The sequence below is a fragment of the Littorina saxatilis genome, linkage group LG2, assembly GCF_037325665.1.
Source record: "Littorina saxatilis isolate snail1 linkage group LG2, US_GU_Lsax_2.0, whole genome shotgun sequence".
NCBI classification, from domain to species: domain Eukaryota; kingdom Metazoa; phylum Mollusca; class Gastropoda; order Littorinimorpha; family Littorinidae; genus Littorina; species Littorina saxatilis.
Window position 1 is genome coordinate 15,551,419 of NC_090246.1, and position 20,000 is coordinate 15,571,418.

Genomic DNA, 20,000 nt, shown 5'->3' on the forward strand with positions numbered 1-20,000 from the left:
GTTTTTAAGACCTTCTTACTATAACATAAGGCGCTGAGAACGACTCGTATAGCAGGTTTTTGACCAATTGAAATATCATTATTATTATTGTATTTTGCATTGTTTAAAGTTTGTTACTGCATTGCACAGGTTTGCACTATCATGTGTGCTTATCTCAGTCTGAATGTGTCAGGGCATACTAATTACATGGTCCTTGCTATCAGTTTAGGGGTCCACATCATTGCAGCATTGGTGTGGTCATCTAATCAATGACGTCCTCGTAATGTACTCATTACAGTGTTCTAGATGGTCGAACGTGTAGCAAAGACCTGGACGTGTACGTGTAGATATTGCGTCGCCCCTGACTCACTTTTTTCTCCAATGTTCCAAACGCATACGTTGTTTTGCTCCCACCAAGACTGCAGATCTTGGCAAACGCGTGACGTAAAAACTAGATTTGATGACGTTACCCGTACACGTTCCCGTACACGTCCTGAAAAGTGCTGATCTAGATCTTACTATTGTAACACTGAGATGTACATATGCAGTCAGGGCAGGATCTTAGGGTTTATTTTCCAGCCTATGTCGTTCGTCTGACTTTAATATCTATCTTTCTGCCTTTCACTCCCTCTTTGTCTGTCTGTCTGTCTCTCTTTCTCTGAGTCCCTTCCTCTCTGTCCGAGGCTGTCTCTGTGTCTATCTGTCTCTGTGTCTATCTGTCTCTGTGTCTATCTGTCTCTGTGTCTATCTGTCTCTGTGTCTATCTGTCTCTGTGTCTATCTGTCTCTCTGTGTGTCTCTTTATCGTCGTCTCTCTAACTCCATATCTCTCTCTCTCTCTCTCTCTCTCTCTCTCTCTCTCTCTCTCTCTCTCACTCTCTCACTCTCTCTCTCTCTCCTGAAAAATTCAAACAACTTGAAAGTTGTGGACTTTGCATTATTCAATGTATTCAGACAGCCACAACACAGGTGTAGTTGTTTCTCTCACCTGCATGTTTCCCCCTGCCAGCAGGAACTCTTTCAGCGTGTCCTTCCTCCGGTCCTTCCACGCATGGTAGAATCCGATGCCAGCCGAGATGATCAGAATGCCAGCGAAGATGACGTAATCAAGAGTGCTGAACTTCTTGATGACGCCTGTCACGATACTGACGTTGTCCACCATGATGACGTCACAAGTTTACACAGATGCGTAGATGATGCTTACACCGTGAAAGTTTCACTGCATCTGTTCACAGTGAACAATTTTCACAAAATGTATTCACGGTGTCGAAGTTTCACAGCCACTCTTTCACAGTGAAGAGGTTTTACAACCTGATTCCACGGTGTACAAGTTTCACAGCCGGTTTTAACAGTGTACAATTTTCACAACATCTGTTCTCACTGTTTAGGTTTACACAACTTTTTTTCTTATTGCAAATTAGACGTTTCACAGATCTATGGATTTCAAGGTGCACAGGTTTCACAGCTACTCTTTACAAAGTACAGGTTTTGCAGCTTTTTTTCACAGCGGACAGGTATCACAGCTACTTTAAACGTGTATATGTTACGTGCGCTTCAGTTCCGAAGTTGTACATGTGGGTTAGCAGACTCCCTCTGAAAACAATGCAAAACACACAATGATATCAATGCAAGAAACATATGATATCAATGCAAAACACACAGATGATATCAATGCAAAACACACATATGATTTCATAGGATTTCATAGGAGCACGTACAAGGTCCAGCAATACTTAGGCCACAAAAAATAGTCTGTTTACGGTATCCCGACCGACCCTATTTTTTCGCGCGACCCTAGACTTTTTTTGGCATTTGGGGAAAAGATTTTTTTTTTAAATAAAAAAATTAAAATTGGCAAAATAACTTAAAAATATGTTTTTTTGGGAAAAAAAAATCCCGACCTACCGACCCTATTTTTTGTGCCTCTCTGCAAAAATAGAAACAGAACCAGAATTCGGACTGGTTCCACGCACGGCTGAAAATACATGACCTCATTGTTTTGCTCTCTACGGCTCCAGGTTTCCACGGAAAAGCGAGATTATGTGTGTCTTTTGTGACTGCTTTTCTCCTCAGAAAAGTGGGTAAGATTTTTTTGGTGGCTGTAGCTTTCCTGCTTATCAATAGGTGTAGAACTGGTCTGAAAGCAAGACTATTTTGCTAGAGGCAAGTCGCGTTGGGGCGAAGGAAATGGTAGTTTTATGCGAGAGCTGTTCACTTTATTTTAGAAACGCTTGTTTTCTTGTTTTGAAGGTGATGAAGGGGAGGGGGGGGGGGGGACTGTACGATATATATACACATATATATCAACCTACATATACTGCAAAATGTTAGCCTACGAGAGCATCAGCCTCTAACGCACCTTAGGCGGGACAAAAACGGTCATACACGTAAAAATCCACTCGTGCTAAAATCATCATGGGTGAAAGTACCCATGAACGAAGAAGAAGAAGAAGAAGAAGAAGAAGAAGTTGGACTAAAACAAATACCGGAAGCATCAAAAAGGCTTTTGCGGCTTTAACAAAAAAAATGACAAACACGTCTTTCAAAACTCTATGTTTGGACTGTCCATACGGTTCCTACGACTATTGCTGGTGTGTCACTATATTGTGAGTGGAAAAGAGAGAAGAAAAAAACAAGAAAAAAACCCAACAACAACATCTGTGTCTTTTCAATACAGGTGCACTTAAGATCGATCAATACTCAACAGTTGCAGCTATCTTAGGCCCCCCCCCCCCCAAAAAAAAAAAAGTGTGGTTAAGGTAACATAACCACAAAAAAATAGGGTAGGAAGGTAGGCAATCACTTTTTTTTTGTTTTACTTTTTTTTTCTAATGTGTACAAATTAAACCTACTTGACAGGGAAATAAGTGTGCTACTCGAGCGCTGTCGCTTTCATTGCGTTTTCTGCACTCTTTTTTGTGTGTGTGACAAATGTAATAAAAAGTTATAAGGTCGGCCCCTAAAAATAGGGTAGGTCGGGTTACCGTAACCACACCTATTTTTTTTTTAGGCCTTATGTAAAAATAACACACACCAACCCTTCTTTTACAGCTGTTTCGGATTTTCAATGAAATTGCAACACACACACACACACACACACACACACACACACACACACACACACACACACACACACACGTACGCACGCTTCACATACGAACACACACAGACAGACAGACAGACAGACATACAGACAGACAGACAGACAGACAGGCAGATATACACACACAAACATACTCACACACACACACACACACACACACAGACAGACAAGACAGACAGACACGCACGCACGCATGGACGCGCGCACACACACACATACGCACACACACACACACACACACACACACAAACCGAGAACCAGGTAGGCGCGCGCACGCAGACAAGTACGTACACATACACGCACTCATACCCCCCTCCCCCCGCCCCCCCATAAACACATTTACATGTTACTGAAGAGATATATATATATATATAAATTATGTGCACCGGCAAGATCGTAAACATTACATTAACCAATGGGAAGAAGGGGAGACGTTGTTTTATGCCATTTACCGTATTTTATAAGTGGTTTGTACATATACTTAGACTCAAAGTGTAAAATACGAGATGATTTATGCTGAGGTATGGGCTTTGGCCGGTTTTAGGTGCAAAGGGAATCAAGGTTACGACTGACAGGAGCTGTGTAACGTTTGATATTATGTGACAAAAAAGTGCAGAACGAATTGTGCTCAGTTGAAAACGAAAAAGTTTGAATATTCAGAAAAAGAACAAAAACGTTATGCGTACACACTTTACAGTTTTTAAACAAACAGTGACTTTAGAAGAAGAAGAAGAAGAACACCACCACCACCAACACCAGCAGCAGCAGCAGCAGCAGCAGCAGCAGCAGCAGAAGGAGCGCAGCAACACCGACGACAAAACCACCAACACAGTTCTGTGCCAGGGATTCCAGCATACCAGCAGGGGCAACTCTAAGCTCGATTCACTAATGTTTCAGCCATATACAATGTTAGTTGTTACATCGTACAATCGGTCACTCGATCTGCATCTGGAACTAAGACACTGACGTACAATTATGAAACTGGAGCTCCACATATTTTAGGAAATCACTTGGAGTGTAGCACACGACTTGCAATTCAGTCAAAACAATTACTCAAAAGCTTTTTATACCAGATTGTAACCTGCGCCTTGAGTCCGAGTCTGGAGATACGCGCGCGATATAAGACTTCATATAACCTATTTCACAGTCGCTCATGCCTGTCTTACACTGTGCCGATTAACCTTGCGAATATAAACATGTTGTATTCAGCACAAAAAAAAGAGACGAGTGGACAGGAAAAAATATTAAAAATTCGAAGCCTTACGAATCCTTGCGAGTGGTTGCGAGTGCTTGCAAATTTCTACCGATCATTGCGAATGCATACAAATCCATATATACGAATTTCTTGCGGATGTATTACGAACGTTGCGAGTGGCCTTGCGAGTGTTGCAAGTGCTTGCAAACATTTTACGAATAAAGCGATTATGCAATTCGCAATTGCTCGTAATATTTCTCTTACACTGTGCCGAATTGCCCTTGCGAATAGAATTCGCCAATAATTCGTAATGATCGGGACATGGTCGCAAGATATTCGTAAATGTTCTTAACCATTCGCCACCATTCGTCTCTTGTTGCGAATATTAGCAACATGCTCGTAAAATTCGCAAGGAAGCTTCATTTGTTCACGACGTACTCGTAAGTATTTGCAAGCCATTCGTAATCATCGTAAAGGTATTCGTAGCGCTCGCAAGGCCTTTTCAAGGAAGTGGCCAAAAACCGTACCTCCATTAACAGATCGGTATTCATTCGCGAAAAAATCATTAGACTGTGATGTCAAAGACCATCCTGAACTCAGGTCAAAAATGAGTTCCTTCCCTTCGGGTCTCATTCTATCCCTGACAGGATGCCTTGGTTTTTCTTGTCTGGAGAGGAAATCGATTTTTTTTAAAAACATATTTAGATCTTTTCGTAATGTGTTATGGATATAAGCAGATTCGCGATCGTTGATAATGATTTTTCATGGTGTTGTGTAATGTTTAAATTACAAAGGAATTGATATGTAAGACAGTTTCAAGCGAGCTTTTTTTCGCGGCTGTATTTACTGTGCAAACAACTCTAAATATGGCAAAAGTGTCACGTGATAATCAACCGTTTACCGGCACGGTTAGCCTAGTGGTAAGGCGTCCGCCCCGTGATCGGGAGGTCGTGGGTTCGAACCCCGGCCGGGTCATACCCAAGACTTTAAAATTGGCAATCTAGTGGCTGCTCCGCCTGGCGTCTGGCATTATGGGGTTAGTGCTAGGACTGGTTGGTCCGATCCGGTGTCAGAATAATGTGACTGGGTGAGACATGAAGCCTGTGCTGCGACTTCTGTCTTGTGTGTGGCGCACGTTATATGTCAAAGCAGCACCGTCCTGATATGGCCCTTCGTGGTCGGCTGGGCGTTAAGCAAACAAACAAACAAACAAACAAACAAACAAAATCAACCGTTTGGTTTCGGCGCTCGCTGGAGCAGACGATTTTTTCTGTAACCAGTTGACAGTGATGCAACCATATATTACGGTCTCCTTCCGGCAGCAGTCCCAACATTTCGACTTGTTTTGACCTTAGAACGATGTCTTTATCATAACTGTGAAGATCAGAACGGAGATCACTGTCGAAGTCGGCCAATCTGCAATCATTTTCGTCTCGCGAACACTGCTCGCGAACAACATACGGGAGATAACTCTGTATTCTTGTTTTGATAGATTCGCGTAGGAATTTAGCGTCCGGTCAGAGAGATAACTGGCGATAGCTGTAGAGCGATGATTATCAGAATGGTCCAAGACATGATTAATGTCTCGGAAACCTGGCCAAGGGTTTTTCTCGGTTTTTCGTTGTCACCCTCACTCCCCCCTCCTACCTTCCTCGCCCCACTGACTGTTCACTTTGCAATGAGACGACGGCCGAAGCAATAAACCATTCGTTCGTACTTCAACAGACGTGACGACGCATATTAAACCCCTATTTTACTTGCCCGTGTCCGTGCGAGGTCAGGCCAAGGTTGCCCGAAATATTTCTCCACACGCAACACTGACAGCCATACGTGTCGTCTTCTTTCTCTACCGGATCCAAACATAACAACTTCATGCAAATTGGGAAAGCGCCCCAATTCGGTCGAAGGACGCACCACAGGAAGAGATTCCGAACGACGCAGACTATATAGCGTCTTACTGACTGCTTTTTTTCAAGTCGCGTTCCTAATGCCTTGAGGTTTTCACCGTGTTTAAAGACACAGTCCTTCTCGTGTAAGCGATCACATTCTCAATTCGTGTGTGTGTGTGTGTGTGTGTGTGTGTGTGTGTGAGAGAGAGAGAGAGAGTGTGTGTATGTGTGTGTGTGTGTCTGTGTGAGAGAGAGAGAGTGTATGTGTGTGTGTGTCTGTGTGTCTGTGTGTGTGTGTGTGTGAGAGAGAGAGAGAGAGTGTGTGTGTGTGTGTGTGTGTGTGTGTGTGTGTGTGTGTGTGTGTGCGTGCGTGCGTGTGGGTGTAAGTGGGTGTGTGTAAGCAGTTCTGTTAGCACTCTGTTTGGTTGTTGTGTCTGAATATACTACGTATTGAATGAACTCAAACCAAAATATATTCCTGTGTAATGCACGTGGTTGAAATAAAATCTTATGTATCGATTGGAGATTGGATTTCCCTTCTTTGAGTCATGTGACGTCAGAGGCCGACAAAACTTTATAATTTGGCTTTTCAGGTTGACCGAAACTTCAAAGGAACTCAACAAAAAAACACGTCATGTGTTTGATTGCATGTGTGTGTGCTGTTCAATGTCAAAACAACAACAAAGTGAGTACATGACGTGTGTTTTGTAGTTCCTTTGAAGTTTCGGTCAACCTGAAACTCACGATGACAGCGGCCAACTGGATACAAATCCAGCGCGCTACCGACTGAGCTACATCCCCGCCCAACTATGATACCATTTTCTTTCGAAAATATAATCATAGGATTTCACGATTCAATACGGCAATGACTGCTGGCCCGCAGTGATCGCAACAACGTGTTTTGACCGAGGTCGTGTGGGTTTGGCATGAGGTCACGTGAGTTTAGAAAAACACGCTACCTGCGATCACTGTCTGTGTATGTTAGCGTTTGGTTATGAAAACAGTACCTCTTGTATTTCGTCAAATTTATTTAACATACTGACAAATCCCTAAACAAGCCAACCAACCAAAGAAACCAACCAAACAAACAAATAGACACAAACAGAAACAAACACCAAAAAAGGATCTAATCTAACTGTCCTGTACAAAGAATAAACAAACAAAACGGAAAGAAAATAGGATGCAAAAGAGAGAGAGAGAGAATTGAATTGAATTTTATTTTGCAAGGGAGAGAGAGAGAATAACAAACAGAATGAAAGAAAGACATCGTGAAAAAAAGATGGATGGAGATAAAGGCACCTGCAGAAACAACGAATCCCTACACACAAAAAACCAACAAACCAACTAACAAAACAAAAACAAACAAACAAACAAACAAACAAACCAGCACACAAAGCCTTTTTCAAAGGTAATAATACTGAACATATTTGTCACATGAACCTTAGCCAGTTGAACCCAGTAAACCGGATCAACAATAACTCATCCAAACTGTAAACAATCCAGACAAACCCCGCTACCTGCCTGTCCAGTATTGAGTAAACTTGCACTAACCAAAAATAAAAACCAAACTGTAAACAAAAATACAACCCCTCTTCCTATTCTTGATTACACTTTTTCACAACAAGCCACTGCAAACGCACAAGATACAGACAACGTACAACCCTTCTACTATACTGTCGTGAATATAACTTACACACACAAACACACAAACACAAACACAAACACACACACAAATTGAACACAGACACACACACACACGCGCACACACACACAGACACACACACTCACACACGCTCACACAGACACACACACTACCACACACACACACTACAAACAACACACCGCAGTCGCTCTATGAAAACTTGACTCAACTTGCCCCAGAACAAGGAAAGTGTAAACAGCACACCCAGCCCCCCTACCGACTATTCTTGAATACACAAGCACACACACACTGAAACACACACACAAACACAAACTACAAACAACACACCGCAGTCGCTCTATGAAAACTTGACTCAACTTACCCCAGAACAAGGAAACACCCAGCCCCCCCCCCCCCCCCCCCCCCCCACCGACTATTCTTGAATATATACTTACGCACGCAGCAAACTGGGGAAGGTATTGGTATACAGTGGAACCCCCCCCCCCCCAATTTAAGACTCCCTCCCATTTAAGACCCAGTTCTCTCAGACTTTCTGTTCATAACCTCTGTAAATTTACCCCCGGCCCCGTTTTAAGACTCCCTCCTTTTTAAGACTTGATTTTCTAAGATATTTGGAGGTCTTAAAAGAGGGGTTCCGCTGTTCCTACATCGTCTGCGGTACATCCCTGCTGTTCTTGTTCTAACTTCGTGGCATCTCTGTCCTACTTCTCGATGCGGTGAGCCCCGATATGACGGCTTACTAGTGCCAAAACTGGGGTTACCCATTATCACGTGATAATTACTAATTAACGCTGTCAGTTACTGTTTTCACTCGTTAGTTACTCATTTTCACGGGATAATTAGTAATTTTCACGGGAAAATTACTAATGTTTAGTTTTGGCACTAGCAATCCGTCAGAAAGTGAGCCAAAACTAAAAATTAGTAATAAGACTAATTTTTAGTTTTGGCACTAGCAATCCGTCAGGAAGTGAGCCAAAACTAAAAATTAGTAATTAACAGTGAAAGTTAGTAATTTTCCCGGGAAAATTAGTAATTAACATGTGAAAATGGTAATTATCCAGGGAAAATTACTAATTTTTCCTTGATAATTACAATTATGAGGTTTTGGCACTAGTAAGCCCTATGACGGCTTACTAGTGCCAAAACGTGGGGTTACCAATTATCACGTGATAATTACTAATTAACGCTGTCAGTTACTGTTTTCACCTGCTAGTTACTCATTTTCACGAAAATTACAAATTTTTAGTTTTGGCACTAGCAATCCGTCAGGAAGTGAGCCAAAACTAAAAATTAGTAATTAACAGGTGAAAGTTAGTAATTATTCCGGGAAAATTGGAAAAATTAGTAATAAACACGTGAAAATGGTAATGATAATTACAATTATGAGGTTTTGGCACTAGTAAGCCGTCATACCCCGAGCTCTTTATGATAGGAGATAAGCACGGACTAGGTGTCTGACAGGGTTACATCATTAACCTTGAGCCTACCATCCCTGAGTTTACAGTTTTCACGTCGGAGATCTCTCTCTACATCCCACCGGCCATCTCTGTCTCCCTCTGTTTCGATCCTCTCTCTCTCTCTCTCTCTCTCTACAACCTCCGAGACGGTCAACACAACGACGGGAGATGTGTCCGACACAACCTCCGAGACAGTCAACACAACGACCGAAGATGTGTCCGACACAACCTCCAAGACGGTCAACACAACGACCGGAGATGTGTCCGACACAACCTCCAAGACGGTCAACACAACGGCGGCTTGGATTACGACCGCACAGTTTGATGCGGTCCTGTCCGACATCATGTCCTCTGTTGGGGCCAGCTTCGCTGCCCTACAGGCTGAGAACAGGGCCCTACACTGCAGAATTCTAGCGCTCGAAGGTCAAATTTCCCCTCCTGGCCCCCTCTTGCAGAAATGCCAGAGACCACTTGTTCCGAACAAAAAACCCTCCCCTACCTCCCCTAACCCCCGGCCCTCGCAACCTGGAATTATGGCCCCAGACCCACATTCCCCTTCTGTCAAGTCCCCGCCCCCCTCTGCCAATCCAGTGGAAGTTATCAACTGTGTGAAGTCCCCTTCGGATCCAGCGTCTGGGTCTGAATACACCTCTCCCGGCTCTCACCCCTCCTCTTCCAAGTGCACCCCCCCTACCCAACTTGACATGTCGGCTCGGCACAAGGCGACCGACTTGTCACCCACTCCAAAACATCAGAAGAATGCCGCCACGTCCCCCCAGTCAGCCAAGCGCAAAGACAGTAGTGACACCGCTAAGACCCCCGCCGACCACCTAAATAAACAATCGGTGGACAGCAAGGTGTCCATGCTCCTGATCGGGGACAGTGTCCTTAAACAAATGGACATTAGGAAGATGACGCCCCGCGGGGAAACGATGCACAAAATCTGTGTCCCTGGGATGACCTGTCAGGACTTAATCAATTGGCTGCAGGTTCAAAAACCAAACCCCAAAGTAAATCTTGCAATCATTCATGTAGGAGTGAATTCAGTCCAGAGAGGCTCTGTGTCTGAAGACACGTGGTTTACACTGGTAGGGTTGTTTCGTCGGGCCTTTCCTCGGGCATCACTCCGAGCGTCCAGTATTCTCCCTTCGTGCAAGGGCACCCGCGCGTTTGACAGCAAAATTTTACATTCAAACCATTCTCTCCGTTCAGTGTGTGAGAGGACTGGGGTGTTGTTCATTAACAACTCTCAGACCTTTCACACACAGAATGGTTCGCCGCGACAGGCGCTCTACCGCGACCACAAGCATCCAAGCCTTCGCGGCACAATTAGTCTGGCCTGGAATTTTAGATTTTCAGGTCAACAAAACGAACCCAGGCCGGGGGACAACACACAAACCGCACAGTCATTCGACCCGAAATCTCGCGGACACCCGGTCAAAGCTTCGGCCAATCAGTCAAACACCTCGTCTCGCTCTTATTCGGACATGGCATCACACGGTACGCATTCACACCTACATAATTCAACCAATCAGTGCGATGCTCCCGATGAAAGGCCTGTCAAAACAAACGTGTCCATGACCAGTGGTAGTGAGGCCCCGCCCCCTCCACCCCGCCTCGCGCATAGCGCCCACCCCGCTCTGCCAACTGTTGAGCACGTGACTGTCCCCTCTTCCACTGACAATCCAGCTGCTGCCCTAAAGCTCATAGCGCGACTTCTTTCTCAACTTTTGTAATTTTCCCACTGTGTATTCGGATTGTCAGTAACTTTTGTATCTACGGAATTCGAGTTGATATTCATCATAGCATCGTTGTGTGTCAACCGCATTGTTTCTTGGTTAATTAATGTTTCATTTCCAATCGCTTTGTTCAACAATTTTATTTCCAGCGTTTTGTGTGTTCTTACATTGTTCCCTGGAAGTTGAATTGAGCACTGTTTGCTACTAAATAGTATTCATCTTTTTAACATTTTTGTTTCCTTTCACACAATTTTTGTTGTTTGCTTAATTATTTTGTTTCATTTGTGTTGTTGCTTTGCATACTTTTAACGTGATGACTAAGTTATATGACCACAATCGTTGGCCTGTGACTGAAGGCCTTCGTATAGGACACCTTAATATCAATCATATTGTAAACAAAATGTCTGATGTTTCCCAGGTTGTTCAGAACAGTGAGTCTTATGGCAGGGGGTTTCATATTTTTGGATTCTCAGAATCTAGACTTAACTCCTGCATAGACGATAAAGAAATTTTTATCAACGGTTTTCAAACTATACGAAGGGACCCAAAAAATCCTAAAGAAACGGGCCTTTTAGTTTATATAAATGAACATATAACATTCAAGCGCTTACCTCAGTTTGAAAATTTTGGTGTGGAGTGCATATGGACAGAGGTGAAGTTAAAGCATGCATCTCCTATTTTGATTGGATTTCTCTATCGGAATCCAGCTGAACCAGCGAACTGGGTTGACAAGTTTGTAACCATGATGGATTTAGTTTGGTTAGAATCAAAAGAGATTCTTCTCATGGGGGACTTTAACATTGACATGACGAAATCTAATAAATCTTGGAAAGATATTACTACTGTATTTAATATGTCCCAACTGATCAATACGCCAACGCGAGTCACGCCCTCATCCAGTACCATCATTGATCACTTATACTCTACCGACTCAAAACATGTAATAGAAACCTGTGTACCTGTCATAGGCATAAGCGACCATTTCCCTATTTGCTGTACATGGTCAAAAAAAGGTGTGAAAATTCCTAAGCTTGGTCATACTGTCCTCACGTACAGGTCATTTGCTAAGTTTAATGAAGTACTTTTTCTTGAAGACATGCGTTCTGCACCGTTTAGTGAGATATATAACAAGACCAATCCTGATGACGCTTTAAAAACATGGTATTCTACATTTCGCGAAGTTTTAGATAAACATGCACCTAAAAGGTCAAGAAGAATTAAGTATTCATATCGGCCAGGGTGGATCACTCCTGAAATTATAGAAGCCCAACATTACCGAGATTATCTATGCCGGATCGACCGCCAATCTGAAGAGTACAAAACACAGAAAGCAAAATGTCAGTATATGACTCGACAGTCAAAAAAGCAGTTCTTCGAAGACATTCTTAAGAAAGGCAAGAGTTCCAAGGAAACATGGAAAGCCATTAATCTTTTAACTAATAAATGTGTAAAGACCACATCATGGAACGAAAACGATATTTCGCCAGATGAAATTAATAATCACTTCTGTTCAGTTGCAAGTAAAGTAATAAAAACTGACAAATCCGATGAAAACAATTTACACATTTTGCGCAAGTACTGTGACACCAAAATTAAATACGAGGCACAAGTTATACCTTTTTTGTCAGTCTCCAAAGTATATAATTCTCTAACTCACTTGAAAGAAAGTAGCACAAAGGGAACTGATGAAATAGACAGCAAAATTCTTAGATTATCAGCCCCACATATAGCGGAATCTCTAACGTATATTTACAATCTCTGTATTGAAAAAAGTGTTTATCCCAAAGCTTTCAAGGAAGCTAAAGTGATCCCCCTCTTTAAGGCAGGTGATAAAACAGATCCCTCAAATTTTAGACCGATTTCCGTTTTACCAGTATTGTCAAAACTACTGGAAAAACATGTCAATGACCATATTATGATATACTTTACATCAAACAATTTGTTTCATGAAACTCAGTCTGGTTTTAGACCTAAACACTCGTGCCATACGGCACTGACAGAACTGGTGGACTCTTGGTTATCAAAAATCAACTCTAATAAGTTATGTGGAGCACTGTTTATGGACTTTGCAAAGGCATTTGATGTTATTGATCACGCCCTCCTTTTGCGGAAACTTTCCATTTATAGACTACCACAGCCCACACAGACTTTTATAGCCTCTTTTTTGTCGGGAAGAACACAAAAAGTTACCTTTAACAGTTCGAGCTCTGAAGCAATGCCAATTTTATATGGGGTCCCACAAGGCTCGGTCCTCGGACCTTTATTATTTTCTGTCTACATCAATGACTTACCATTACACATATCCTCTGGACAGTGTGATATGCTAGCTGATGATACTACTATTCATACCTCAGGTGATGATATTACTTCGGTAGTCGACACGCTTCAGAAGTGTGTCGATGATGCTGTAGAATGGACGCATTTAAACCACATGTCTCTCAATCCAGAAAAAACAAAGTATATGCTAATTACTACGCGTCAAAAACGACAAGTCATGTCGGAACCAAAGAAGTGCATTTCTGTTGATAGTCAGCTGATAAACGAGGTTAGTGAACACAAAATTTTGGGTGTAACTATTGACAACAATCTAACATGGGGCCCTCATGTAAGTAACTTATGTAAATCTACAGCAAAAAAAGTTCATCAGTCTGCAAAGATTAAACATTTTCTAAATTTTGATGCGCGCAGAACATTTTTTCAAGCGCATGTGCAGTCTGGAATAGACTATGCATCAACCCTTTGGGATTCTGCAAGTGATGCAGCTTTAAGACCCCTAAAATCTTTGCACAGACGCGGAGTAAAAGTTGTTCTGCTGAAAAACAGCACCCTCTCTAATCATGACTACAAAAAAGCTGAAATTCTTCCACTTTCATCCAGACTAGCGTTTAACAAGGCAAGGTTTATGCATAAAATAGTTCTTGGACGTGTACCAGACTATTTAACTAAAAGAATATTATTAACTGAGACTTCATCAAGCCGCACGAAGAAACTAAATGTTCCCCTCCCTAGAATTGACTTGTATAAAACTAGTCTGGCATATTCAGGTCCATTTCTGTGGAATGGTTTACCAGTCTCTCTCAGACAGCCACTTTCTGTTGCCAGTTTTAGAAGACATACTTTTTTGTATATGCTTTCATCGTCGTGTGGCACTTAATGCCTCGATCAGGTACTGCTGTTTGATAAGTACATGAAGATCTACTAGTATAATCATTTCATTTCAGTTAAGTTTTTTTTTAATGATTATGTGTACAATGTGTACATGTGTGTGTGTGTGTGTGTGTGTGTGTGTGTGTGTGTGTGTGTGTGTGTGTGTGCGTGCGTGTGTGTGTGTGTGTGTGTGTGTGTGTGTGTGTGTGTGCGTGTGTCTGTGTGCGTGTGTGTCTGTATGTGCATGTATGTCTGTGTGTGTCTGTGTGCATGTGACCGTGTGTGTCAAAGTGTGTGTTTTAATGTATACCATTACCAATGACCATGTATGCTATGAACATTTTTTTTTCCTTTTTGTCTGATTTAATAACCATGTTTTTATGTTTTTGCTTTGCTTCTTCTTCTGCTTTAATATTATGCACTGGTTAGTTAATTCCCTCTTGGGCGAGGGCTGGATGAAAAAAGATCTTTGCTGTATCTACTCCATTACCCTCGAAAAATAAAGTTGGTTCGTTCGTTCGTTCGTTCTCTCTCTCTCTCTGTGGGCCGCTCTCTGTTGTTGTGGTAGGGTTCTTGGATCCGGTTCACTTGGTTCACTAGAAAGATTGATATTACGAAAGATCCAACCCATGTTCCTCCCATCATAACAAAAGGAGTAGTTAGAGTGGCGCACCATAAGTTCCATGGAAAACAGAAAAGAACTGACAAATATCAGTGACCTTTTCGTACTTTGAACGCTTCCTTCCTTGATTTCATAAACAGCCCGGTGTTTCTTCACAGATCTTCTTCTGCTGCGCTAGCGTGGCAGTAGAAGATCTTTGGTTTCACACATTACACTGAGTTGTAGGCTACATATAACTCAGTGGTTTCACAGCTCTGCGAAGGGGTGAGGGAGGGGGGGTGGGGGGCGGGGTGTCAATCCTGCGCTGCGGCCATAGATGCGTGTACTCTAGCGCAGCCTTGAGTATTACGTTGGTGGACACTAGTGTCACCCCAGCCTGAGGACTGACCCAATTTTTGACACGATTCAGCAGAAAAGGGAAATCGTTCGACCATACAATCATGTTCGTGTGTGTGTGTGTGTGTGTGTGTGTGGCCAGAACCACAGGCAAATGACACTAAGTGGTGGAGAAGGGGAAGAAGGCGGACGAACTTTATTGATTCGAATCAGCAGAAATGGGAAATGGGTCGCCCTCACTGACATGAGTGCTTTCCAAGATCAAACCACAGGCACATGACACTGTGTGGTGTTCTTTTTTTTTTTGGGGGGGGGGGAGATCTATCCTTGGCGGATGATGACTTTATTCAGTTATTCTGCAGAAAAACAGAAATGCTGGAGAAAAACCGTTCTTTTCTGCAGCATTTCTGCATAATGTCAACCTGTTTTCACTTTTTCTGCAGCATTTTGTACTGGCTCTTGGCAGATTGTGACATTATTCAGTTTTTCTGGAGAAAAACCGAAATGCTGGAGAAAAACTGTCTTTTCTGCAGCATTTCTGCATAATGTCATCTTTTGCGAGAGCAACGGGTTTTTTTCTGCAGTAAAACAGTTTTACTGCAGTAAAATTGAAATCAAGAATGTTGCAGTAAAACGGTGCAAAATGCAACAACAACAACAACAACAACACCCAAACAGCAGCACTCGAACAACAACAACAACAACAACAACAACAACAACAACAACAACAACAACAACAACAACAACAACAACAACAAGGTTCAAACCTGCACTGATTGATTCCAAACGAGATAGAAATTCGCACGGGCTGGAAGGGAAAGGGGGGGGGGGGGGGGGTAGGAGCTAGGGGAGGGGGTGCTCAAAACCGAAAAGACGGGCAAACTTTTGAGGTACTTGAATTATACCAAACAATTAGAGACACACTTTGTTGCAAGACTGTCCACATACTGACTTTTTATCTTCAGAAAAAGAACCACACCGTATCCAGCGTTGACGTTCACTACCAGAAAGGAATTTACACACAGTACATCTTCCACAGAAAGCAATTCAGCATCAGAAACACAAAACAGCTGATTTACACTGATAATGATATCTGAAGATATTCTTAGTTATAAAGCTTAGTCTAGTTTTATGTAATATTTTAATGGACAATAAAGTGCTGTTATTGTTATTGTTATTGTTACATATAATAATGAAAAAGCAAGCGCGCGAAACTACGCTCGAATTACCTAGTCTAATTTTACAGCTAGCTCCACAAACATCATTCTGCTCTGCCAAATATACTCACGTTTTAACCCCAAGAAGAACAAGAATCCGACCGCCTGCACTTTTACTGATTGAAAACACACCGCGAACAGAAGAAACTCCCACTTCGTACAGCCTCAACAGAAGAAAACAACAGAATGATGCTGGCCACTTGCAGTAAAGATGGTCTATTTTCACCCTCTTTGCGGTTAGCAGGCAGGGTTTGGTGCGTTCTCTAAACAGTGCCACTGTCAGACTACAATGTTTAGCATGCCACAAATTCTGCTGCTCAATTTACGGCCCTCTCACTTGGTAAGCAGGCTCAAAGCAAAACTCACTCCTCAGATGCTGGAAAACTAGTTCAAAGTTACGTCCACACATAAGAGAGAAGAAATTCCGCACAGCCAATAGAGAACAATTTTCAGACACTGCTGGTCGCAGGCAGTGTTCGTTGCCTTTCTCCTCCGTCGGAATCAGTTTACGCTGCGGTGTTTGGCTCTCTCCTTTTCACCTGCGTGGTTTGAGCTCAACGGACGCGCCAAGCCACTAAAATTGCCTGGTTTAAAAAGAGGACGCGAAAATGAACCTGCGACGTCAGGCTTGCAACTTGAAATTCAGAGTACAGTGTTAGTAGAGCTGCATGCAGTGCTTTTAGAGAGAGAGAGAGAGAGAGAGAGAGAGAGAGAGAGAGAGAGAGAGAGAGAGAGAGAGAGAGAGAGAGAGAGAGAGAGAGAGAGAGAGAGATGATGATAGAACTTAATTTTTTCAAGCGCCAGTCTTACAACCGGTCCTTACTTCTAATACAAATGTCTAATAAATGATAAACAAGTAAAGCAACATGACAAATAAACAAATTAAATGAACGAACCTGCAAACAATCGACATGTAAGCACAAAATGACAAAGTAAGCAACATACAAATCAAAAGCGAAACATGCAACAAGTCATGTTAATTGAGGTTACACATGTAAAGTGATCGACGGTAAAATTCACACAATACCAACGTTTACACTAATGCTTACAATGATTATATGGTGTAAATGATGATGATGATGATGATGATTTGATGATGATAATGATGATGATGATGTTGATGATGATGATGGAAAATCGCAACATAAATTCCACATAATAAATGTAATAAAGAACATATTTTTGTAATTAATAAAGCTTTGCCAATTGTTGACAGCTACTTGCACATGGTAAGACCAGATATAGCCATCTAGGTAGACATATAATGATTATGCAGAGCTTGTTTAAAACTCTTTAGTGAGGTTAATGATCTTATTACAGACGGAATGGAGTTCCACACCATAGAGCCAGAGAAGGCTTGACTTGTTTTGAACAAGCACGGTTGGCCTAGTGGTAAGGCGTCTAGCTAGTGGCAATCTAGTGGCTGCTCCGCCTGGCGTCTGGCATTATGGGGTTAGTGCTAGGACTGGTTGGTCCGGTGTCAGAATAATGTGACTGGGTGAGATCATGAAGCCTGTGCTGCGACTTCTGTCTTGTGTGTGGCGCACGTTATATGTCAAAGCAGCACCGCCCTGATATGGCCCTTCGTAGATTGTATACATGTTCGAAAGTCTGATTGTTGTGAATTCGCGTGGTGAAGACTGCGGTAAATCTGTAGATGATAAGAGAACAAGGATTGTCTCAGAAGAAACGACTAAATGTTTCAGACCGGTAACTTCATTTCAACATTGCACTATATAATGGACGTTCTATGTGACAGGAGAGTTTGTTGATTTTGTGTTAAACATTGGAGAGATCGTCTGCTAGAATCAGAGATAGGTCGCTTCAGATTGCAGCTTCTGGAAATTTGCAAGGTTTGTTGCCTGTTAAAGAACTGGATTTTACACGTAATGTAAGTCATGTACAGTAAGCAACAACAAAAACACTGGCACACAAAGCAAATGGCATTGTCTGTCGACTAGGCATACACGTCAGCCATTGTTGTTACAGTTTTGAGTCAACATTGTACGTATTCTTCCGCAACAGGGTCCAATCGTCTGGGTTTCAAATGTTCTAAAAATAAATTCTAATGTTGATTATTTTTTAGCCCTCTTTATTCTTACTTCGAATAATCCACGTGTGATTTTTGGGTTTAATCAAAGTAGTTCGTTCTAATTTCTCACTTGTCTAAAAATAATCAACTAGATTTAATCCACCCCTCGGTTGCATTGCAGGAGTTGTATAATGTGTAATTACAGTCTTATTAAACTGTAACTGTTTAACTAGCGGCAGGTAGTTTAGATTCTTTAACTTCAAATCAGCTGATAATTGTGGACCATTTAACATGATTTTAGCTGCCCGACGATGTAGAGAGTTTAACTTTTTCATGTGAATATCAGAGACGCCATCCCAAAGAGTTGATGCGTAATTAATATGGGATAAGATGTGGGCATGATAAAATGATAAAGTTTTAGTGTTGCGAATCGACATATTGCTTTAACTTTGATAGCAGAAACAAATTCTTGTATACTTTTTGACAAATATAATGTACATGAGATTGGCATTTTAATTCTTGATCGACTATCACACCCAAAACACGATGTTCCGGTACCTGCTGAACAGGTTGTGATTCCAGAGAAAGATTTAACTTAAGAGGTCGTGACTGGTGTTTTTGTCTTGTAATAATCATGCTTTTTGTCTTCCCTGGGTGCACTATCATAAAATTCTGGTTACACCAATTGTTACTTGACTTCAGAGAGAGAGAGAGAGAGAGAGAGAGAGAGAGAGAGAGAGAGAGAGAGAGAGAGAGAGAGAGAGAGAGAGAGAGAGAGAGAGAGAGAGAGAGAGAGAGAGAGAGAGAGAGAGAGCGACACACACACACACACACACACACACACACACACACACACACACACACACACAGACTCAGACAGACAGACTGAAAAAGACTGACAGACAAAGAGGAAAGACAGAGACAGAGACACTGATAACAACAACAACAACAACAACAACAACAACAACAACCAAGAATGGTAATTTATAGTTACGTTCGGTGTATGACAAACCACGTTACAACCACAGGTACTTGGACCCAATGATCTTTAAAGTGGTCAAACACTTACATGATACACGGATAATGAACTTAGCCGAAAGTGTTGCTCTTTCCAGTCTCTGGCGAGAACAAAGAAAATGATGTAAGCCTATGCCATGTGTAAGCGGAATATAGTGCCGCACTGGCAGAGAGTTGCAAAAGTAGGCGAAACCACTAACTTGACAAAAACTGCACGCCAAGATTCAGAATGTTCCTCTATCCCTTAGCAAAAGTTAGTATAGCTGCGGCTCTTTTGGTTCTGCCTTAAGGGACAACGCGGAACACAGAACAACTCTGAGAACAATGTTCTTTCCTTTATTTCGTTTAGGTTACTCTGCGTCCGGTGAAAACTGCACAAATATAACGGAACCGATACCAGACTATAACAAGAAGAGCAAACGCTCGATCGAGTCACTTTCGCAGTTCTGAATATTATATGAGGCATCAGATGGACAGGAAGAAATTGCTATTCACAACATAATGCATACCTGATGTAAAGAATAATCCTATAAAGTTTGAATCAAATTCGATGAATAGTTTCAGAGATATGATATTTCAATTTTTGTCCTTCAAGACATACCTGT

The 20,000-nt window shown here is 42.1% G+C and overlaps 1 protein-coding gene across 2 annotated transcripts in view; it reads right to left on the reverse strand.

The window, feature by feature from the left end:
• The window catches only part of LOC138958311 (sodium-coupled monocarboxylate transporter 1-like), an 82,271-nt gene extending 65,410 nt beyond the window's left edge, over nucleotides 1–16,861 (reverse strand). The window contains exons 1-2 of one of the 2 annotated variants that reach the window (XM_070329421.1): nucleotides 16,418–16,861; nucleotides 967–1,571 (exon numbers count right to left, since the gene is read on the reverse strand). In XM_070329421.1, the coding sequence (XP_070185522.1) occupies nucleotides 967–1,140 (174 nt within the window). In that variant the 5' untranslated portion in view covers nucleotides 1,141–1,571; nucleotides 16,418–16,861. The remainder of the gene's footprint in view (nucleotides 1–966; nucleotides 1,572–16,417) is intronic. The other variant, XM_070329422.1, reaches the window with a different exon arrangement.
• Between the last annotated feature and the right edge of the window lie 3,139 nt (nucleotides 16,862–20,000).